An 18735-nucleotide genomic window follows, 5' to 3' on the forward strand; every position below is an offset into this window, starting at 1 on the left:
CTTTTTTTTTTCTTTTTTCTGCTTTTTTTTTTGTGTGTGTATGTAATTTTTATCGACTGCTTACGGGAAGCAGAGCTCCTCCGTGCACACGGAGCTGCTCACCCCCCACCCACCCACCCTCTTCTTTTGTTCTGACTGCATCTAGACTGATGCATAATCAGGCTGACTGAGTGGATAAGTAGTTAATTAAATGGACAGGATTTGAATGAATGGATGTAGCACTATGAACAACTTTTATTCCTCAGGGGAAATAGAAAGTTACCTTATTTCACATGTGCTCACAGACACATACACACACAGCTTCCCACATTTAAACCCAGCATTATACTTCCTTCTCACAAATCCAGATTCCTTTTGCGCTTTGGTGGCAACAAAGTCCATATTGTTATTACAAAGCAACGACTTTCCCCCAACCACCCACTAGACACACACACACACACTCACGCACACATCTCTTTACACCCCCAATGTGTGAGATTAAAAGCCTATAAAGCAAGAATTGCATGATCTGCAGAGCTGCACCATTGAAGCGTGTGCCGGAAAGCAATGAAAACAAAGCTGTATGTTTTCAGCTCGGGGCCTGAGTGTAATGTATGAGCAGGGTGAGTGTGTGTGTGTGTGTAATTGTGTGTCCGCGTGGAGAATTTGGGGAGTAGTTTGAGTGCAAACAGGATATTGTAGTACACGGGAGCACAGATTCTTCCTGCGGCAGTTTGGCTCAGCGTGTTCAGGACAAGCTCAACAACAAGCAGGCGACACCCCTCTACAGACACACACACACACTCAGACATACACACACACATACATAAGGTTGAAGTAATCGTGCGTATATGCAAATCATTTACATAAAACAAATCATCTCAAGCTACATTTCAATAACCTGGTAAATGTAATCCAACATTTGCTCTCTCAAGCCTTATCTGCTTAGATTCTGGTTTTGGCTTGAAGTGAGTGGCTCTGACTCACTTTGGTGGACTGGGTGTAATCTGATCAATCTGTTAGTTCCACAGAGACCCTTTGTCAGACATGTTTTTAAAATGAAACTACTCAAGAGATGTTATTTAAAGGAAAAATTGGGCCTGTGTGCAAGAATAACCCCGTGTTACAACTGACTCAGTGTGGGTTTTTTTTTCCACATTTGATTTAAACGGAGTAAGGCGTCCGGTATCCCCACGTTTTCTCCGGAAGATGGCTTGTCTCTCGTGCACAAACTTCATGCTGGAGGAGGTGGAAGGCCAAGGAAAATGTCTGAGCAATGCAGAGAGCGTGTGAAACGGATTCACCTCATGTTTGGGACTTAGAGAGGAAAGACATGTGTGCGAGGCGTGCAGTGTGTGTTGTTGTAAGCAGGGGCTCATCTCATGGGGTTGTCGGGAGCTTTAAAATAGGCTGTTTGTCAAGTGCCAGTGCTGGCAGCACCCGTTCACTCGCTTCATACCGGCCGCTCCATCTGTAAGACTGCTGAGGGAGTGTGTGTCTGCCTGCACGGACTTTCGTGTGTACTAGTTTTGATGAACGGAGAAAAAAAGCACAGATAGGAAACGGTTTGTTTGGAATAATGGAGCGAAAAACAAGAGAGAAAAGATGGCTGCACAGCAATTAACAAAGAGTAATGAAAATTTGAAAATGGTTCCTCAGTGGTTCCATAATCCGTCATTTGTTCCAAAATGATGGCATTAATTCATGTCTACATTATATTAATGTATTGTAATAATATAATCCATCTTTGAAGTTGGTGGCATGTGCGCTATTGAACCTTGAACCTTGTACATGCACAGCTTTGCACATGGATTTGTTGTGATGCTTTATGGGCTGACAGAAAACCAACCTACCTCCTGTAGCAACCAAATATGTCAAGAGACACGGTGGGGTAATGTTGAGGGATTGTATATGCTGTGGTACATGTGATGAACAAACATGCTCCCCAAAAAAAAAAAAACAGCAAAAGAAAAAGGTTTTGTTTATCTGTAATTCAGTTTGAAAGTAAGTGTTTGGAGAATATACAAATGTTACATTAGTTTTGTTTGAGGAATCAACCACATCCTCAGTCTCCTCTGATTTACAGCCTACACAGAGATGATGATGATCGTAGTCTCCTCAGGAATTTAAACCTGCACGTTGCCAAACATTTCAGGCCCTGGACTGCGCAGAACAAAACTGGGAGTACTACAAAATGAGTTACAAACACATAGTTTTGGGCACAGTACACATTTGTTTTCAACTTAGTGAATGGAGATCTATAAATATGATAATCTGGCCTCATCTCCACTGGCTTGCTGATGGCACTGCTTGCAATGTCTCCATTAAGCTATGCAATAGCCCCTTCTAATACTGGGGTAATACAGCCATGCATTTTTGAATTAGAGCCATTCTCAAGAAGAGGAACCTAAATTGTACAAAGTTGCATGCAAGTGAAAGTACCAGACTGGTTATGTATTCTATTTCTAACGCTTTAAACACCATTAATGCTCGCCTGTCAAGGCCATGGCGAGTGAGCCAGCTCCTGACCTCACATATCTCAAACTCCTTCCTTGCTTGGCTGAGAGTTAGCTTGGCAAGCTCATTGGTTAGCGCCCTGCTGAGACACCCCTTGGCTCCGGAGCTCCCAGCTTGCTCCCAGCTACATAGGCTCCCAAGCTCCTGAATTGTTCTGCCAGGACCTAGCTCGGCAAGCTATTTGGCTAGCTCACTTTGCCTTGCCTTTACTGTCTTCTCCTCCTAGCTTCTCCTTTTTATTGGTTCCTCACAATGCAGGTAGATTAGCTGTGAATCCCACCCCACAAGCCGTCACTATTGGTTCCTTCAATTTTCAGTCTTTGGAACATAACACGCAAAAAGTCCTATTTACATGTTGTCATGGTTAAACAGGTTTTAAAGTTACTTTAAAAGTTATACACTCAAGTCACTTTTTTTCCTCATAATTGTTATTACTGTTATTAGCATTATTATGTTTGTTTTTTTTCTGATGTCTGTGTGTCACGAACAAAGGAAAGAGTCCAGTATCCGGCACAACGGGGAACTGAAGACAGTTAAGTGACACTATTTGGATAAACGAAACAAGCCCCCACTTACATCCCACTTAAGCTAACCTCTGACCTTTTTTTCTTTTAATACTGAGTCATTCCTCATGTGTCCTTACTTAATTGCCAAGGTTATGACTGATGAAAGATGAACCCATCCCACTGCCCTTGCTGGGAGTAGATTCATACTAACCCCCAAGCAGGGAAAAGCAATAGGAAGCCAAAGCAATAAAAGGCTTTGACATTGATGGGCCTGTTTCCCAAACACTTAGGACCTTAAGTCTGGCTGGAGGGGCCGGGGCTCCAGTTCTTATTGCTGTGTCTGACCAGAGTCGCCATGCCACAGAGAGGGTCGACGTTTGGTCTCGGCCCCTTAGTTCCTGTCTGTCTGCCTCTGTCAGCCACTTCGAGTGGCGGTGGGGTAAGTGGGTGAGGAATTTCTGTGTGTGTCGAAGGCCTTCGGCAAACAGCCCTCGCAGTGTCCGTGCAAATACAGAGACCTGTTTGCCTGTCCAAAGAAAAAAAAAAACACACTGCATCTTACACTCTACTGTTTAGACACAAGTATAAAGAGGAGCAACTGGAAGTCTGGTGATAATTACCAGTAAATGTGTTATATATATGCTTTTGAATGCACAGTAAATTCATCACAGAAGACCAAACAGCAAAGCAGAAATGAAAACAGCTGAATTTAGTCTTCCTTTGAAATCTGTGGCATGGGGTAAACCTCAGAAAACAAAACAAAAGCAAAACTACCTGTGTGAGGCTACATGAAGGGTAGCCACAGGGAAATAATCATGTTCAGCATTAAACGAATTGCTACTTTGAAAGGATTAAAAGCCGATTTAACCTACTTTTATCCAGGTTATAGTTGAACAGCTTCTTACCCCTCCCCCTCTGTCCATTTGGCTTGGTTTTGGCTTTTGACTGGATTAGGTTCATGCACAAGGCTACTACTCATGCCAGTGGATTGCTTATGACAGGCCCTTGTGCAGACACCTTGACTGCCATAAGCAATTACTTTAAATACACAGGAGAGGCCCAGAACTAGGCTGACCTGTGGGAGGGTGAGAGGGGTTAGAGAGACAGGCAAGAGTGAGAAGGGAGGGACGAGAAACACCCCACAGCTAATTCAAGACCACGTTAAATGTTGTTGTTTTTTTTTTTTTTTGCCTGAGGAACACTTAGAGCCACTTGGAGTCATGAATGAAGGGTGTTGCTCATGAGTGAAAGGTTAAAAAAAGAAAGAAAACATTTTAAATTAACATGTAGTTCTGTGAAACATCGACAGAGTCTCAAGCTGTCATTTGTAATCAGATTGCATTCGCATCCCCGTTATGTAACTGAATGCCACAGTAGTGATGCTTAAAGCAGTCCACGTCTCTGCTCCTTGCTGCTGTTTCGATACACTTACCTTAACACAGCATCTGACAGTGACAGATCCGACGGCAGGTCTGACCCCTCCCCTGCTTGTGTCTGTTGATCAGGTTTCATACAGATCTGGATCGACTCTGTTACACTACAGGTTTTGTTCCTGCTGCTGTGTTTCTACTGCGTCTGCTCTGTTTCCCTTCAGGCATTGACAGGGCATGACTAGAGTAAAGTGTTCATACGGGTTGGTGACTGAAGATGTGTTCACATTAGGACGTCCATTCTTCTGTTCGCCCTGTTTCTGGTCACGTGATTTTTTTTGGGGGGGAAAAAAAACTGTTATTGTGTTCTTACTTTTTATTTTTCATCTTAAGAATCAAGAAATCAAGAAAAAGCATTCAGAGGTTAAGTTAGGAGGTAACTTAGAGGTTCAGCTTTGACCTACTGCACTTATTTTGGTGCATATAGCAGTTCTAAAGCAGTCATTTTGCAAGTCAGAATTGTTCTTTAACTTAGGTATTAATGAACAGGTTTGACTAAATGTCACGAGTAATGGTTAACCTATCTAGTGTGTGGACGGCACGACAAAGAGACACTTGATGACAGCGTCAGATCTGTGAGAAAATGAAGAGGTGGTGAGGACCAGAGTTTGTGTGAGGTGAACCAAAGCTTTTGCACTTCACTTTGCTTCACTTCTTTCTCAGCAAACATCTCTCTCCAACTCCCTCTTTCACTCGCTATGCCGCCTCTTCTTTTCCCTGACACACGCACAGAGTAATGGCTCGAAATGTGTGGAGCTGCTGAGCTGTTCCACATGTGTAGGGTGCGTCAGATCAAATTAGGCCTCGTTGACAAAGGGCCTTTTACACACAGGTGCACGGTGGGTGAGCTGGGGCTGCAGTCAGCCCCTCAGACCGAAAGCAAACCAGCCAGTCAGTAAGTTAATCAGTCAACCTGCCACTCAGACGGCAGAGACCTCAGCTGTGCCATGTGTAGTGTTTGGACCTGCAGAGTGTGATTTGACTGCTTTTCCTTCTTGACGTGTCTGTTCCGAACGACTGGTAAGAATTAACTTCAGACGTTTGCTTTTCTGACCGCATCCTTCTGGAACATCTTTTGCCCCTCGACACTGACATACCTCTGCAAAGCTCAGCCTCTTGGCGTTGCACTTTTTGCACGCCGTATCGCAACGTTCTGCCTTGACAGCCGTAATTCACCACGTCAAATGACAACACACCACCGAAATCGAAACAGCATGTCAAATGACTGCATGCTCTGAATGAAAAGTTTTATGTCCAAATGTTTGGAAAGTTTGTTTACTTCTCTTTGCCAACGTTTTTTACATTCTCTCTCTCTCTAAGTTGTCACTTTTCATATGTGAGCATTGACACATTGAAACACCCCCCCCCCCCCCCCATGGCACAAATACACAGACAGAGAGCAGCACCCCCCCTTGATTGCTGGGGTAACCATAATGCAGCTGCAGCAGTGCAGGCTGAGTTATTACGTTTAATCCGTCTAATGGTTGAGTTTCATAGAATGGGACCCAGTCTGTCTTGGAACTAATTCTGTCTGGGCATTCTGTTTAATTCGCCACACTGGGCCGTAAGCTCTTCCAAAGGCAGGCTGCCCCCTCCATTCTTTTCACCCCACCCCTTAAGAATATAAACCCCTTATCTTCTCCTCTCCCTCCCTCTCATGGATGGCAGAACACTGGGTGACTTGTGCTGGAGAGTGATTTCTCAACAGTCCATAAAACATTCTTCTGACATTTTGGACATATCCTCCAGTGTGGAGGGAAAATGGGAGTGAAGCTAGCATGAACTGCAAAAAAAAAAAAAGGCCCAGCAGCACCAGCCTTGCCACACAGCACTTTTAGATAACAATAATGTGTGAAGTTGCATGAGGCCACTGGGCACGGCATGAAATGAATGGAAATTGAGATGCATGGATCGGCTGGCAAAAGAGAGGCACACTGACGGTGTCACGTGTGCAAATTAAACCGCAAAAATACTCGGGTTATGACACAAAAAGCTTCTGAGGATTAATCGAGCTTGAAAATTGACACTGGGTGTGGCGCAAGTGCATGGAAGCGTGTGTACCAGCAGCTGTTTAATTGCCGCCACTTTACCAAAGTTAAAGTTTAAACTCGCAGAGCAGTCTCGCTCGACGAGCAGTGCTGCTTTAACGGGGAGGATTTTTGGCTGGGTGGGGTTGATTGGTTCGTTGGCTGGTTGCGCAGCTGAACGGTGATAATCCGCGGTCACAAATCCCATGCGTTTAGTCAAATTATTCCAGACTTTAAGGCTCCCATTGTGGTCACTTGCTGGTGTAGTGCTGTCTGAGCCCCCCCACAATCACAACAATGCCACCATTCAAGGCCACTTGCTGCTACCGACGAGCAATTTCAGGTGTGAATTGGCTGTGTATTCAGTGGCTTATATTGAATGACCTAAGATGTGACCTCGACGGGTAAAAGAGTTTAAAAAAGGGAGGGGGAGAAACAGAAAGAAACAGAGTAAGCATTTTGAAAAGAAAGAGAGATTATCTGAAAGAGGGGCAGCACTTCAGCCTTGTCAAGTTCTGTCATCTTTTTTGCTCTGATGGCCTTAAAAACAGGCCAGAGCTGCATTATCTTTAAAAAAGATATCCCTCTCTGTGGCTGCTAAATCTCTTCTCTGTCCTCCCACCTTTTCCCCATAATATGCTTTTAATCATATCTTCTTGGCTGGTTTGCTTGCGTGGGTGAGCGCTACATCCAGGCCCTTTGATGGGAATCTGTGATGCGCCTTGAAGCCTTTTTGAAGTGGCCGGCCGGGGAGCTACAGGGGGGCTAGCTATGGGGCCGGGAGCTTTGATGTGCCAGGGTCTGGAGAGGCCGGCTGCACGCTGCCCTGCACCGATCTGTCAGTAGCACAGCTGCACTGCTCGCTGGGGAGCCCCTGCGTATACCTCGCCTGCCTGTTGGCTTGTTGACTGACTAACTCACCTAGCTGACTGTATACAGTACGCCATGTACCTGCAGAAACAGAAGTGAATCGGTCTCTGCCACTCCACCTCATGCATAGAGTACAAGTGTACTGTATATACATTTATTACCATGTAGCTTTGAGTGAATATGTCCCCAGAGTTCATACAAATCCTAAACCTGCTGGCGCTCCTTTTTTTTTCTTTGCCTTCTCTGCTATTTTCCTGTATTTTCTGTCAAGCAGCTCACAGAGAAGGAACACTTTGTGGACAGCTCTTTTCTGCTCAAAGTCGATGTGAATGTGCCATTGGGAATTTTTCAGTTTGAATATTGCCAAATGGAATCTGTTTTCTCTGCAGCTGCACGAAACCATTAAAAAGAGACCATGTGTTCCAACCTGTTTGGTTTCAGTCAAGCTCAACCTTGGCTCAACTCTCCACCTGGAGAAGTGAGTGGTTTCCAAGGCCGAAGCTATTGACACTTAGCTCACTTCATGGATTCTTTTTTTTCTCCTTTAGGAGGAGGCTGTATTAATTGCCTGACAGCAACCGAGAACATTATTCAACAGTACTGGCATTTGTTTCCTATGCATTCCAACCCCTCCTGTCTTTCCATACTCCTTCCATATTACAGACATGATAAAGAATGTTACATTATGATAAATACAAAAGGGACAGAATCATAATGACAGCCAGTCAGTTCGACCTGTCGTTAGACACGTTTTGCCTCTATATTTCTTCACTGAGCGAAATCGTAGCTTTGTTTTTTGAATATTACCTCTTTCAATTTTTGTTTTAGTTTACACATGCAGCCATTATGGAGACTTGGATTTAAGAAGCAAGACATTGATTTAAACTGCTACTTTTCTCATATTTTTTTAGAGCTCTGAAAATATTCATTCATAGTCTTGATAGGTGTTTTCTTACCAAGTTTGAAGTTGTGGACTATGTGTGTTTATTTATTTATTGTGAGATCTCACCATATTTTCTGAATGTACTGGCCAAGTCAGGCGTTCAGGGTCAGTGTAGTTTCACTCACCATCGTCATTCACATCCATCATCTCGCTCCCCTTTTTCCAAGCACCTGTAAAGAGCTAGTGTGTTTGCTCAGCCCACAAAAGTGGGCCGAACATACAGCAGGTTTCCTCCTTCTCAGCCGCTGTCTGTTTTACAGTTGCGCACTGAACACGGTTCTCACCTGGGAGTCGACGAGCCCAGGAAATTATGGTTGAGCCAGGGATGACCGCTGCACCGTCACACACTTTGTGAGATGATGTCTGGCATCTTTAACATTCGCCTTTCTTTCAGGTCAGCGCAAGGTTCAAACCCGAAGACAGTCGGATATGTACTGTCGCTACATTTGTAAAAAAACCAAAACACTGACTTTAGCAAATATTCTGGCAGCAGTTGAGTATGAACTGAGGGGAGAATAATGTGAATAGTACCCCCATAGGAGTGATTTATTTCTGAAGGATTAGTTGGACTGTAATGAAAAATGATAATGGTGAATGACTCTCCAGTGGCAGTTTGTTTGTTGACATTGCCTCTGGATCCTGTCCTCCTCTGGAGGATGTATCATCCTCAGCTGACCTCTGCTAGACTGAACATTAATTAGATTTACTGCTTTCCTTATTTTACCTATGCTAGCAATTCTCTACACGGGGACAAGCAGCAGGCACGAGTGTTGGAAGCCACTGGTTTTAGCTCCAAAGTGCCAGTTATTGGAATTAGCTGTAAATGTTGGCATGTTTTTGACATGTTTTTTTATCTTATAAAGTAGCTTTACAGTTTGAGAATTCCTAATCAATGTTATTTTATGTCAGCTTTCATTCTTTTCTTCTTTTTTCTTCTTCTTCTGTTGGTGAGAGAATTAGCCTGGGCTCATCAGATGCCCTCAGTGTGACCTGTGAGTTTAAGCCCCCTATCTTCAAAAAAATCTCTGCCTAGCTAAATGAAGGTAGTATTTTAGGCCTATTATAGTCAAGGAGACAACTCAGCCTGACATCTAGTTTGACCACTCACCCCTATCTGACTTGCTCATGTGGTCAGTCGCTATGGCAACGTGCTGAAAAGACTACTTCCTGAGCCTTTGTTGTGTTTGGGGCTTGGCACAGCATTGTAACCTAGATATTATTTTTAGTCCATCAGCAACGGCCCACTGCGTGTTGATTTAGGATGTGAGCACACAGCCTGTTGCACACACAACCTCTTGTGTACACAAATTCACAGGCCCACAGTGCCGGACGGAGTCATACATTTTAACTCTGCAGTGTACAACTGCAAACTCATTAGCTGACACATCCAGCATTGCTGGAGGCGCAGACGTCTGTCAGCCAATCTCAGGTCACTGAAGTCATCATGTTGGCAATGTTGGTATGTGAAAAGCTCTCTGTTTCTCTGTTCGTCAGCTGTGTTGTCCCACACCCATCTGTGGCCTTTTATTGCTTTTCTCCCTGTCGGTTTCTTTCTCTCAGTCGCTCTTTCCTTGTGGCAGGCAGTAATAAAGGTCTGACGAGGAGAGCGTGAAGGTCATGGTTATTAGATGGTAAAGGCGAGAGCCACAGCTGGGCTGGGCAGGCCTCCTTTCTGGCAAAAGTGATGAGTTGTGTGTGTTCAGGAAGGGTTGTGGGGGGGATTTTTATTTGACATAAAGTTTTTCCCCCTTTTTTTTCTTCTCTATGTGCCACCTGGTTTGGTGAGGGAAAGGCCTCAGGGGCTTTTGATAAAGTGTAAGTGGCAAGTGAAAAGGCGGGGGGGTGATTATGAGCAATCCAACAAATTTAGATGTTGTTCAAGTGGTTTGTGCTGTTGTTTGTGTGTGCGGGTGTTTGTGTGTGTGAACTTATCTGACAGCCCCAGAGGCGTTCACACCTGCTGCTTCTCCAGCTCCGCTTAAACTTTTGTGGCCAAGGATGCAACAGCTCGGCTGTGACTAAAGTAGATTTAGACTGTCTAATCCTTTCTCTATGGGACGTTGGCTTTGTAAATATCCTTAATGACTTAGATGATTAAAACCAACCCCAAGGATCTAAATGATTTAGTTTAGTTGGGAACAGGACACATGTGCTCTCCAAATAATAAAAAAAAAAAATTAAATACAGAAAAAAAAAATCTTTTAGATGCAAAGATGAAAACATGTCTAAGCAAGATCCAGGAGCGCAGCTGCCTTCTTTGGCTCTAAGATCATTTCAAGATTGATTGAGACAAAGTAATGACATTTCTATTTAAACTCAGTTATCAGTGCAAAGTGTAAATGGCACCATCAATGATAGTTTCAGGGTGAGACAATGTATTGATAACAACAGCATTGCTCAGTCATGCAAACAGGAGAACTAAACCAACCTGCCTGCAGTTCTGACCTGCAAAATATTGTTGGATTACCAGATGAAAGGACCACAGATGAGGCCTCGAACTGAAGTGCGGTGTCAAGGAAACATTTTACCTTCAAAACTACAGCTGCAGGTACAACATATCATAGACTGGAGGGTAGTTTATGGTGGTAATTATTGGATGCTTAAATGCCATACTTCACCCAGCCAAAAATAAATTAGGTTACATTTTACAGTATCGCCGGCAGCTGGAGAGAACTTAAGGCGTTGTCATTTTTGCCCTTTCTTTGACATCCCTGGAAACAGGGAAGGCAATGTCTGCACACTAAGCTTTCTTCAGAATGGAGCTCTGTCTTAAGTACACAGCTCTCTTATCAAGAGTCATTGCCAAGCTCTCGCTCTTCTTCATCTGATAAAGAAGGATACACAGTGTTCTTAAACTTGGCTGTCTTTGCTGTGGGATTCTTTGATGGCCTGTCACAAATGAAGAATGAAATCATTATTCCGCAGCCGCCCTCATCAAACCACGGCCTGGAACAGATGGCTAAGATCTAAATATTTGCTACACCTCTGTTCTGCAAAGTTTACGTAAATATGGCGCAGTGAATCAGACATTATACACAGTTTGTGGTCTTGGAAGTAAGGTGGTGTAAACTTTTAATGCTATAAGGATGTGCTGCTTATTATCACATTTGACCGCTGACCTTACTCAGATTGAGCAAGAAACTGAAAGCCACTGTTTTATTTTTCATCGAAATAGCTGGTTGTAGGTCTGCCAGAGAAGAAAAAAAAAGTGTTTTCACGCTTTCGGAAAATACTTTTGTGTTGATTTATCACAAAGCAAAACAATAGCTATAACTTGATACGCATATAAGTGGTCTTCACTTGGGAGCAAAAGCACAGAGAACCACGCAGAAATGCTACATGTATAGATGGTTCATCTTATGTCCACTTTTTTATCAAAAATATTGTCTTTGGATGGCATCCAGCTTTTCTCAAAGCCAATGCCAGAATCCAACTCTTCCAAACCTCAAGTATTCTCAAGTGGGCTTAGTGCTGTTTTGGAAAAATAGTGCAGGGAAGGAGCAAAGTGGAGTAGTTCCACATTGTGGTGATGCATTCAGCAGAGATTCAAGTAGTCTGCTTTTCTCTGCCCTGTGCACAAATCTCATCTTTACAAAACCTGTTATCTCCCCAAAGCATTCTCCGATTAACTCCCCTCAAACTTCATTTTCATTGATATGAAACTTGGACAAAAAAAAAAAGAAAAACTGATATAGGGTGATAATGGGGGTCACCTGCCAGCCATAAAGAAGAAAGCCCGCAAGCTGCCTCCATCACGTTCACGAGAAGAAGCCTCGCATTAGGCAGAAACAAAACTCAAGCTCATTGTGTCAGCTATCTGATACCACACAATGAGGCGTTTCATTCTTCTGGATGGGTGTCAGGAGTTCAGCCTTAATCGCCGTGACCCACGTTTGACCTCACGGGAGGGTAGAAATGCAGCTGAAGAGGCTTCGCTGAAGCTGTGGTGACAAGAGACACACAACCCAGGGTGCTTCTGTTAGGCTTATCGCTTGGGAGGCTAGAAAAACAACTCTGGCGCGAAGACGTGCACTCCAGCGTACAACCCAGAAAACGCACATACACCTCATAAATGAGTGACAAGCAATACTGTGAGGAAATATCTAAAACACGTCAGTCCCTCCCCCTCATTCTCGTGGCTTGTGTTGGGCAGGCAGAGTTTAAGTAAACATCTCCAGCTACAGTGATATGCAGTGTTATGAGCCCCTTGACAGTCTTATTTATTCCCTTCAGCGGGGAGAAGACGTGACCGAGCAAAGTGAGAAACGAGACAAGTTTGGAATGACAGGCTTTGTCTACTTAGTCAGCTAAGAAGGGAAACATTGACATGATACAGAAAAGCACAAAATTAGATGAACAATGAAACGTTTTGGTTTTGACACCTTCTGTAATATTTGAGTGTTATACTTACAAAACAGTGTGATTGTGATGAATTCTCCTCTCCACTGATAGGCTTGAAGTTAGCTCTAACCTGCAGTGGCCTGATAGCATAAATGTGTCCAATGATACCAGGAGAGGGGACTCCTTTAACATTAAATGCATCATTTATTTGCTTTTGTACATCTTTCTTTTTGTAAACAGACGTCTGATTAACTGAAACTATGAAACTTACTCTTGGTATTAGTAAAGTAATAGTGGATTGAATTCAGCATCAGGTATTAACATTCGTCCTGGCAAGGGATGGGAACTGAGAACCAGTTCCAAATTTTCCAGAGCATCCAAACTTGGGCATGCGGCACAAGTCCTACTGTTTACCAACTGAATAGATCATCTGTGATGGTAAATATCCAAAAGTTACAGTAAAATTAGCGCTATGCTGAGTACATTTCTTAGACTACAATATCATTTAATTTTCTTCTTGTAGATGTTGACTGAGAGATTGTTGCTACTCAGGACTTAGAATTGCTAAGTTGCTTGTTGGCACTGCATTCTCTTTAGTTCAGTAATGTATTCACATGAATCTCTATGGAGTTGTCAAAGACGAAGTTTATTCTGTTTGGGTAATTCTGAGAGTAAGCAGTTGTGTTGATGCTGAAAACCTGAGTAGTGTACTTGTTTAACCTCAGAAACTAAGGTTAAGGGAGGGGAGTGAGGGAATAGATAGAATTAGATAAGAATCATCACAATGACACCTTTAGTTGGCAAAAGAGTGCTGAGACAAAGCTCTGCAAAAGCACAAATCTATCAGTTCACACGTTTACTTCTCTCTCATATCACATCTGCTGCATAACAAAATCAATTCTGAAATGTGTGTCAGAATGCAGCTGAAAAGTGACTCGGGTAAAGCGAAGCGTGGTCTTATCTTACTCTGTTTTGCCCAAGATTTTGCAGAAACATTTGTAAAGTCATTACGTTTATATATGCACGGCTCTAGTTCACAGCAAACTTTACCTCAGGCCTCTTAAGAGTAAATAAATTGATTTGCAATCCAATTAAATACAGTCGAATTCAATCGAACTATGATCCAATGCATAGTTTGAAAGGTGTCAATCAGTGGCAAACTGAAAAGCTATCATTTACTGTAATGATGACTGTGACTCATTATCCTGCTCACTGTCTGATATTTCATTGAGCTGCTTATTTTCTTTGATCCGCTCCTGACCAGGTGAAGCAGTGAGATGTCTGTTCGCCGTAGTTTTACACTTCACGCATCACGTTTATTGTTAATCTGCCATCGTCTCTGTTTTCGATGTTTCATTTCTTTTCAGTGTGCTGTATGGGATGTACTTGTTTTGTGCTCTTTTTGCAGTAGAGTCTTCGCAGTCGTTCCATTCTGTTTTCTGCGCTCGTGTGCTGTATATCATCGTCTTATCCTTTGTGTTCTCTTTTATGGGGGATTATTATCTTACTTCACGCTCTATGAAAAGCAGACAGCTATGTGTTGGTTGTGGTTGTGTTTCGGTGTCTTTATGTGTGCACATCTCGCTGTTAGTTCTTGGGGCGAACATGTGCTCAAAGTCTGTGGTGATCGCTGTGATGTTTGCATGTTTCTGCATGTGAGTGTGTGTGCGTGTGTGTGGGTGTGTGTGTGTGTTAGCCAGCTGTGAAGATAAAGCACGCTGTCACATCTTCGCAGGCTTCTCGTTCACTGGAAAACGATGGTGACACCAATTTGCCACATGAAGCAATTTCTCAATGAGTCGTACTTTTTAACTGCTCGCATTTTCTCGAATTCAGAGAATCTGCTTGGTTTTCATCATTAGGACTTTCTGAAAACCCAAAATAAATGCCAAAAAAATGCTGGAAACTTTCAGTAATTAATAAACACATAAAAAAAGAATCTAAATGATTTCCAGATGTTAGATTTGATGGTGCGTTGTACACCATGTCAGCGTTTTTCATCGGACACCTTTCATTTGTGTCTACTTCACAAGCAGTGATGATCTGAGCAGAGCATCCAGCTGGCGGGCCAGCTGATGTGCTCCTTATATGCTGTGCTGACTCAGCTGACTCTGTGGTAATGGTGTGAACCCACCTGGATTATTTTCCATCTGATGCTGACATGCACATCTCCATAGGCTGTGATTAGGATCTGCAGCAAAATCGTAGTTAAATGGATTTTATTGGAAGAATCTGGCCGTTGATGTTTTTATTGTACATTTTATTCAATCCAGGCGCCCCCACACTGTCGAGTTCTAACCCATACGGATTCATCTCCACAACCATAAGAGCTATGAATACAGTGGAAAATGCAAAGATGTGCATTTTCTTGAGTTTGCAATTATTTTTTGATTGTTTAAATTTGTTCTGCTGTTCACTGAAAGCGTGACTTGAAATGTCTCGGCTTGACTGGGACTTTGTCTTGATTGGAATAGGTGTTGACACAACTGCCATACGCCTCCCCATCACACTCCAGCTCTTGTATCTTAGTGTAATGTCAGAAGAGGAAAACCAACACACTGTACCAACTCTGCCAATCCACTCCTTCTTCTCATTTCAGCGTCGCTAGGCAGCCCTCTTTTTTCAGTCTGCTCTTTCTCTTCCTCCTTTGGTGCATCTGAAAGGGGTCAGTGCCTCTGCACGATGGAACCACAGGGCAAAAAGTCTTTGGGCCAGACACTGGAGAAGTCCACTGCTAATTGCTCTCAGCGAATCCCCAGCCATTGTCCCCCTCTAGGTTTAAATTTGAATTTGAATGGAGGTAGCTAGCTGGTGCTGAGAGTGTAAGGTACACAAATGACTGTCACTGGGAATGGATAGCAGTGCTACAGGGATTGTGGACTTGTCGCTAAATAAGCACTGTTGGCTTTTTGGCTCTGCATAACTAACGGTGTGTTTGCACTAGCATAAGCGCCATATTGATGCACGCTTGGCTGAAATAGTACTGGGATTGAAAGGCAGATGCTTTAGGGTGGACGTTTTGTCAAGAGGATTTTAATTTGGCTTTGACGTGGGTGTGCAAAAATTGTTCCGTGCCCTTTTGCATCATCACTTTACATGCATAAAGAAGAGGTTTTAGGAAAACAGTTTGTTTCCATTTGATTCTTATACATTCTATTTGCCTTTCGTGTTCCTGTGCGACAGCAAGAAAACAGTAAAAAGTATGCAAGAGCAAAAACAAAGTTAATATTTCCAAAAAGAGAGATGGAAAGTCGTGGCCTGTTCTGAGAGACTGACAGACAGCTGAACAAATTGCCAGGCCTCCCCCTCCCTGCACGTCACTTGTTCCTTCACTGTGGAGACGACGGTCCTAGTCGTCTTCTCCAGTCCCACTAGTGGTTAATTGAGCCCCTGCCAGGTCTCGTCCCTTTATTACCTCCATTTGTCAAGGCCTGCAGTCTTGAATGGTGCCAGGGACCTTATACAAATGAAGAGCCTCCTCGCTCCTCCATGTCTTTCCCTCTTTATCATTCCCTTCATCCCCAAGAGCAAACAGGTCTGGCCCAGGGCAGCTTAGGGCAAACAGTGCCTCAACAAAAGGCGGTGGCTCAGTCAGGGGATGTGGGCAGGTGGCTGATGTCCTCCCTCATATGACTAGTGAGTCATATGACTCACCAATACTAAAACTCACTGTGGCAGGTGTGATCATTCTCAGTGTCCACATCCTCTATATAAAATACCCAAAAAGGCTTTAAAGGAGACATATTATGCCCTTTTTTCACAAGCCCACACAGTTTGCTAAGGTAATCCTGAGAGCTTGAATAAGGGAAACTGGACTCCCTCTTAGATCTTGAAGACGCTTCACCTCTCATCCGAAAGGCTTCTTGAGTTCAGAACTGACCTGGATGACCGAGAATCTACATGAAAAATTTGCTAAGGTCTTTATGAAAGGAATGTGACTTGCTTTGGTCAAAATAACACAGAAAGGCACTGCAACAGCTTCTTTATCTTCCATTAATTTATACCTCTATTCAAACAGATTATCACTCAGCCCTTCTCTTCCTCAGGGCCGCGTAATGGCTGCTACCCAGCTGATATTATCACTGAGAACTAATTCCCGTAATTCCCCCATCACACATCAGTTCCATGAACTCTGGCTTTTGTCGTTAGATTCTAACATTAGAAGCAGTTTCTTATATGGAAAATATTTATTTTTCTTCTTTTTTTGTAATGATAGTTAGTGATGATGAATTTAAAATTTAAAGAACAAAAGAGCTCACTGATTTCTTAATTTAAGTGAAGGATGGAACTGTTTTGATCAATTTGATTGCGTTGGACTATCAAATTAAAGTGCCTTTAAGATTATTTTTTTGTGATATGCTGCTATATGAATAAAAAACTGTTTAAATTTCTACTTCCTACTTCGAAGATGCGGTGAATGATCTGACGCTGAAGTGAGGTGGAGATACATTGGGAGGAAGCTGGATAACCTTGCAGAGTGATGTACGTTTCCTCTGCAAATCTGAATGGCTGAATGAGGGTCACATTTTTAGATATATCTGGACGGATAAAAAAAAAAAAAGCTTTTTTAATTTGGCAGTGACTTCAAACACCCAAATATATGCGCTGAAGTGCAGGAAAAAGGTTTTTTTTCCATTATATGTCCCCTTCATAGGCATTAGAAATTCATGCTAGAGGAACACCGTGGCTTTATTTTGGATTTGTCTAGACCTCATAGACTTTGCAGTGGACAGGTGTACAGTGGAAGGTATTGTATGGCACCAGACTTTGTCCAATGTGAAGCTGTCATCAGCACATGTGCTAATGCCATCCCATGGTCTGCATACTGCAGATAAGAGCAGCTATTCAGCTAAGCCGCAAGCTGTTCACTATAGTCATCTTTGTTTGCCCAGGCCTGTGACAGACCTGTAATGTACAGAGAAAGAAATGGGAGGGGGCAGGAGCTCTTATAAACAAAAGAGAATACAAGGAATAAAAGAAGAATGACAGAACGAAGGAAAAGCCAAATGAAAAAAAAGAAGGAGCTACTTAGATATGGAATCAAAGCTCAAAGGACACTGTTGTCTTTAGCATGTGTGTTGGGTTCAACGTGGAACATATTAGATTAAGACTTATTTCCAAATACAATCTGTGTCAATTCACTCTCAAAAGGTCGAGCTGCAGTTGGCGATTTCTTTGCGGATTTCCTTTGTTTTGAAGTTACGTGTAAAGTAAACTTTTTAAGCCATCAAACTGAAGCATTCATTTCACTTTCATATGTAAAATTGAAGACGACATATTATGAAAAATATTTGTTTTGTTTTTGAAAAGCTGAAAGTCCCAACTCCACCATAACACAACCGTGTTTCTTTGTTCGTGGCCACCTAGGTCTGAAAATCTGTCATTCAGTGAATGTTCAGATTTGCAGGGTACTGGTGTATCACAGGCTCGGCTCAGAGTGGAACGACCCAGCCTCCTCTTCTTACTCCCATCCTACAGCCTCAGGCCGTGCTGCATTTGCTGTACCTCGGAAATGGGAAGTTTCACGCCTTTTGCTTTTCTGTTACCATCAGATTCTCTTCAGCAGTTATATAGTTAGCTTAAGAAATAAATGCTGTATCTGTATTTTATCCAGTCTTTTATTAGAGCAAAGATGGAAAGGATGTAGAATCAGGAAGTTGAGTTTGATAAAACCTTACCTGAGATTCCAACAATACGGTCAGACTTACTTCCCTAATGATAATTCAGTGTTTAGGGAAATGAGTGGGACTTGACACCTCAGAAAATGGTGTCAGCCTCTGATAAAAATATATATATACAAGATACTATGGGATATATCATAGTTTTATGAATATTTCTAAGCTTTCATGGCCAATGTCATAGGACCTCCTGAAGACGTTGTGTTGCATAGCACCATGAGTACGATGTGCACTCTCAGACTGGTGGTAACTAAGTGGGCTTATCTCAAGGCCATAGGAACAATTATCACAATTTCCCATGATAGCTGTGATATCCAGCAGCTGGCAATCTCCTTTGGGCCTCCTGGTAAGCCCCAGTGGCATTCCAGCACACACCACCAATGTTTTTGTCCATGATTTTAGTTCATCTGGTCATATAACAACAACAATAACTTAAAACAAGCA

At 42.8% G+C, this 18735-nt stretch overlaps 1 protein-coding gene across 1 annotated transcript in view; it reads left to right on the forward strand.

Moving 5' to 3' along the window:
- The window catches only part of kcnq1.2 (potassium voltage-gated channel, KQT-like subfamily, member 1.2), a 161911-nt gene that overhangs the window by 44753 nt on the left and 98423 nt on the right, over positions 1 to 18735 (forward strand). Inside the window, exon 14 of the mRNA XM_072386248.1 lies at positions 4110 to 4115. Coding sequence (XP_072242349.1) covers positions 4110 to 4115 — 6 coding nt within the window. The remainder of the gene's footprint in view (positions 1 to 4109; positions 4116 to 18735) is intronic.

The sequence above is a fragment of the Leuresthes tenuis genome, unplaced genomic scaffold (genome assembly GCF_036924035.1).
Source record: "Leuresthes tenuis unplaced genomic scaffold, fLeuTen1.0.hap1 SCAF_5, whole genome shotgun sequence".
Taxonomy (NCBI): Eukaryota; Metazoa; Chordata; class Actinopteri; order Atheriniformes; family Atherinopsidae; genus Leuresthes; species Leuresthes tenuis.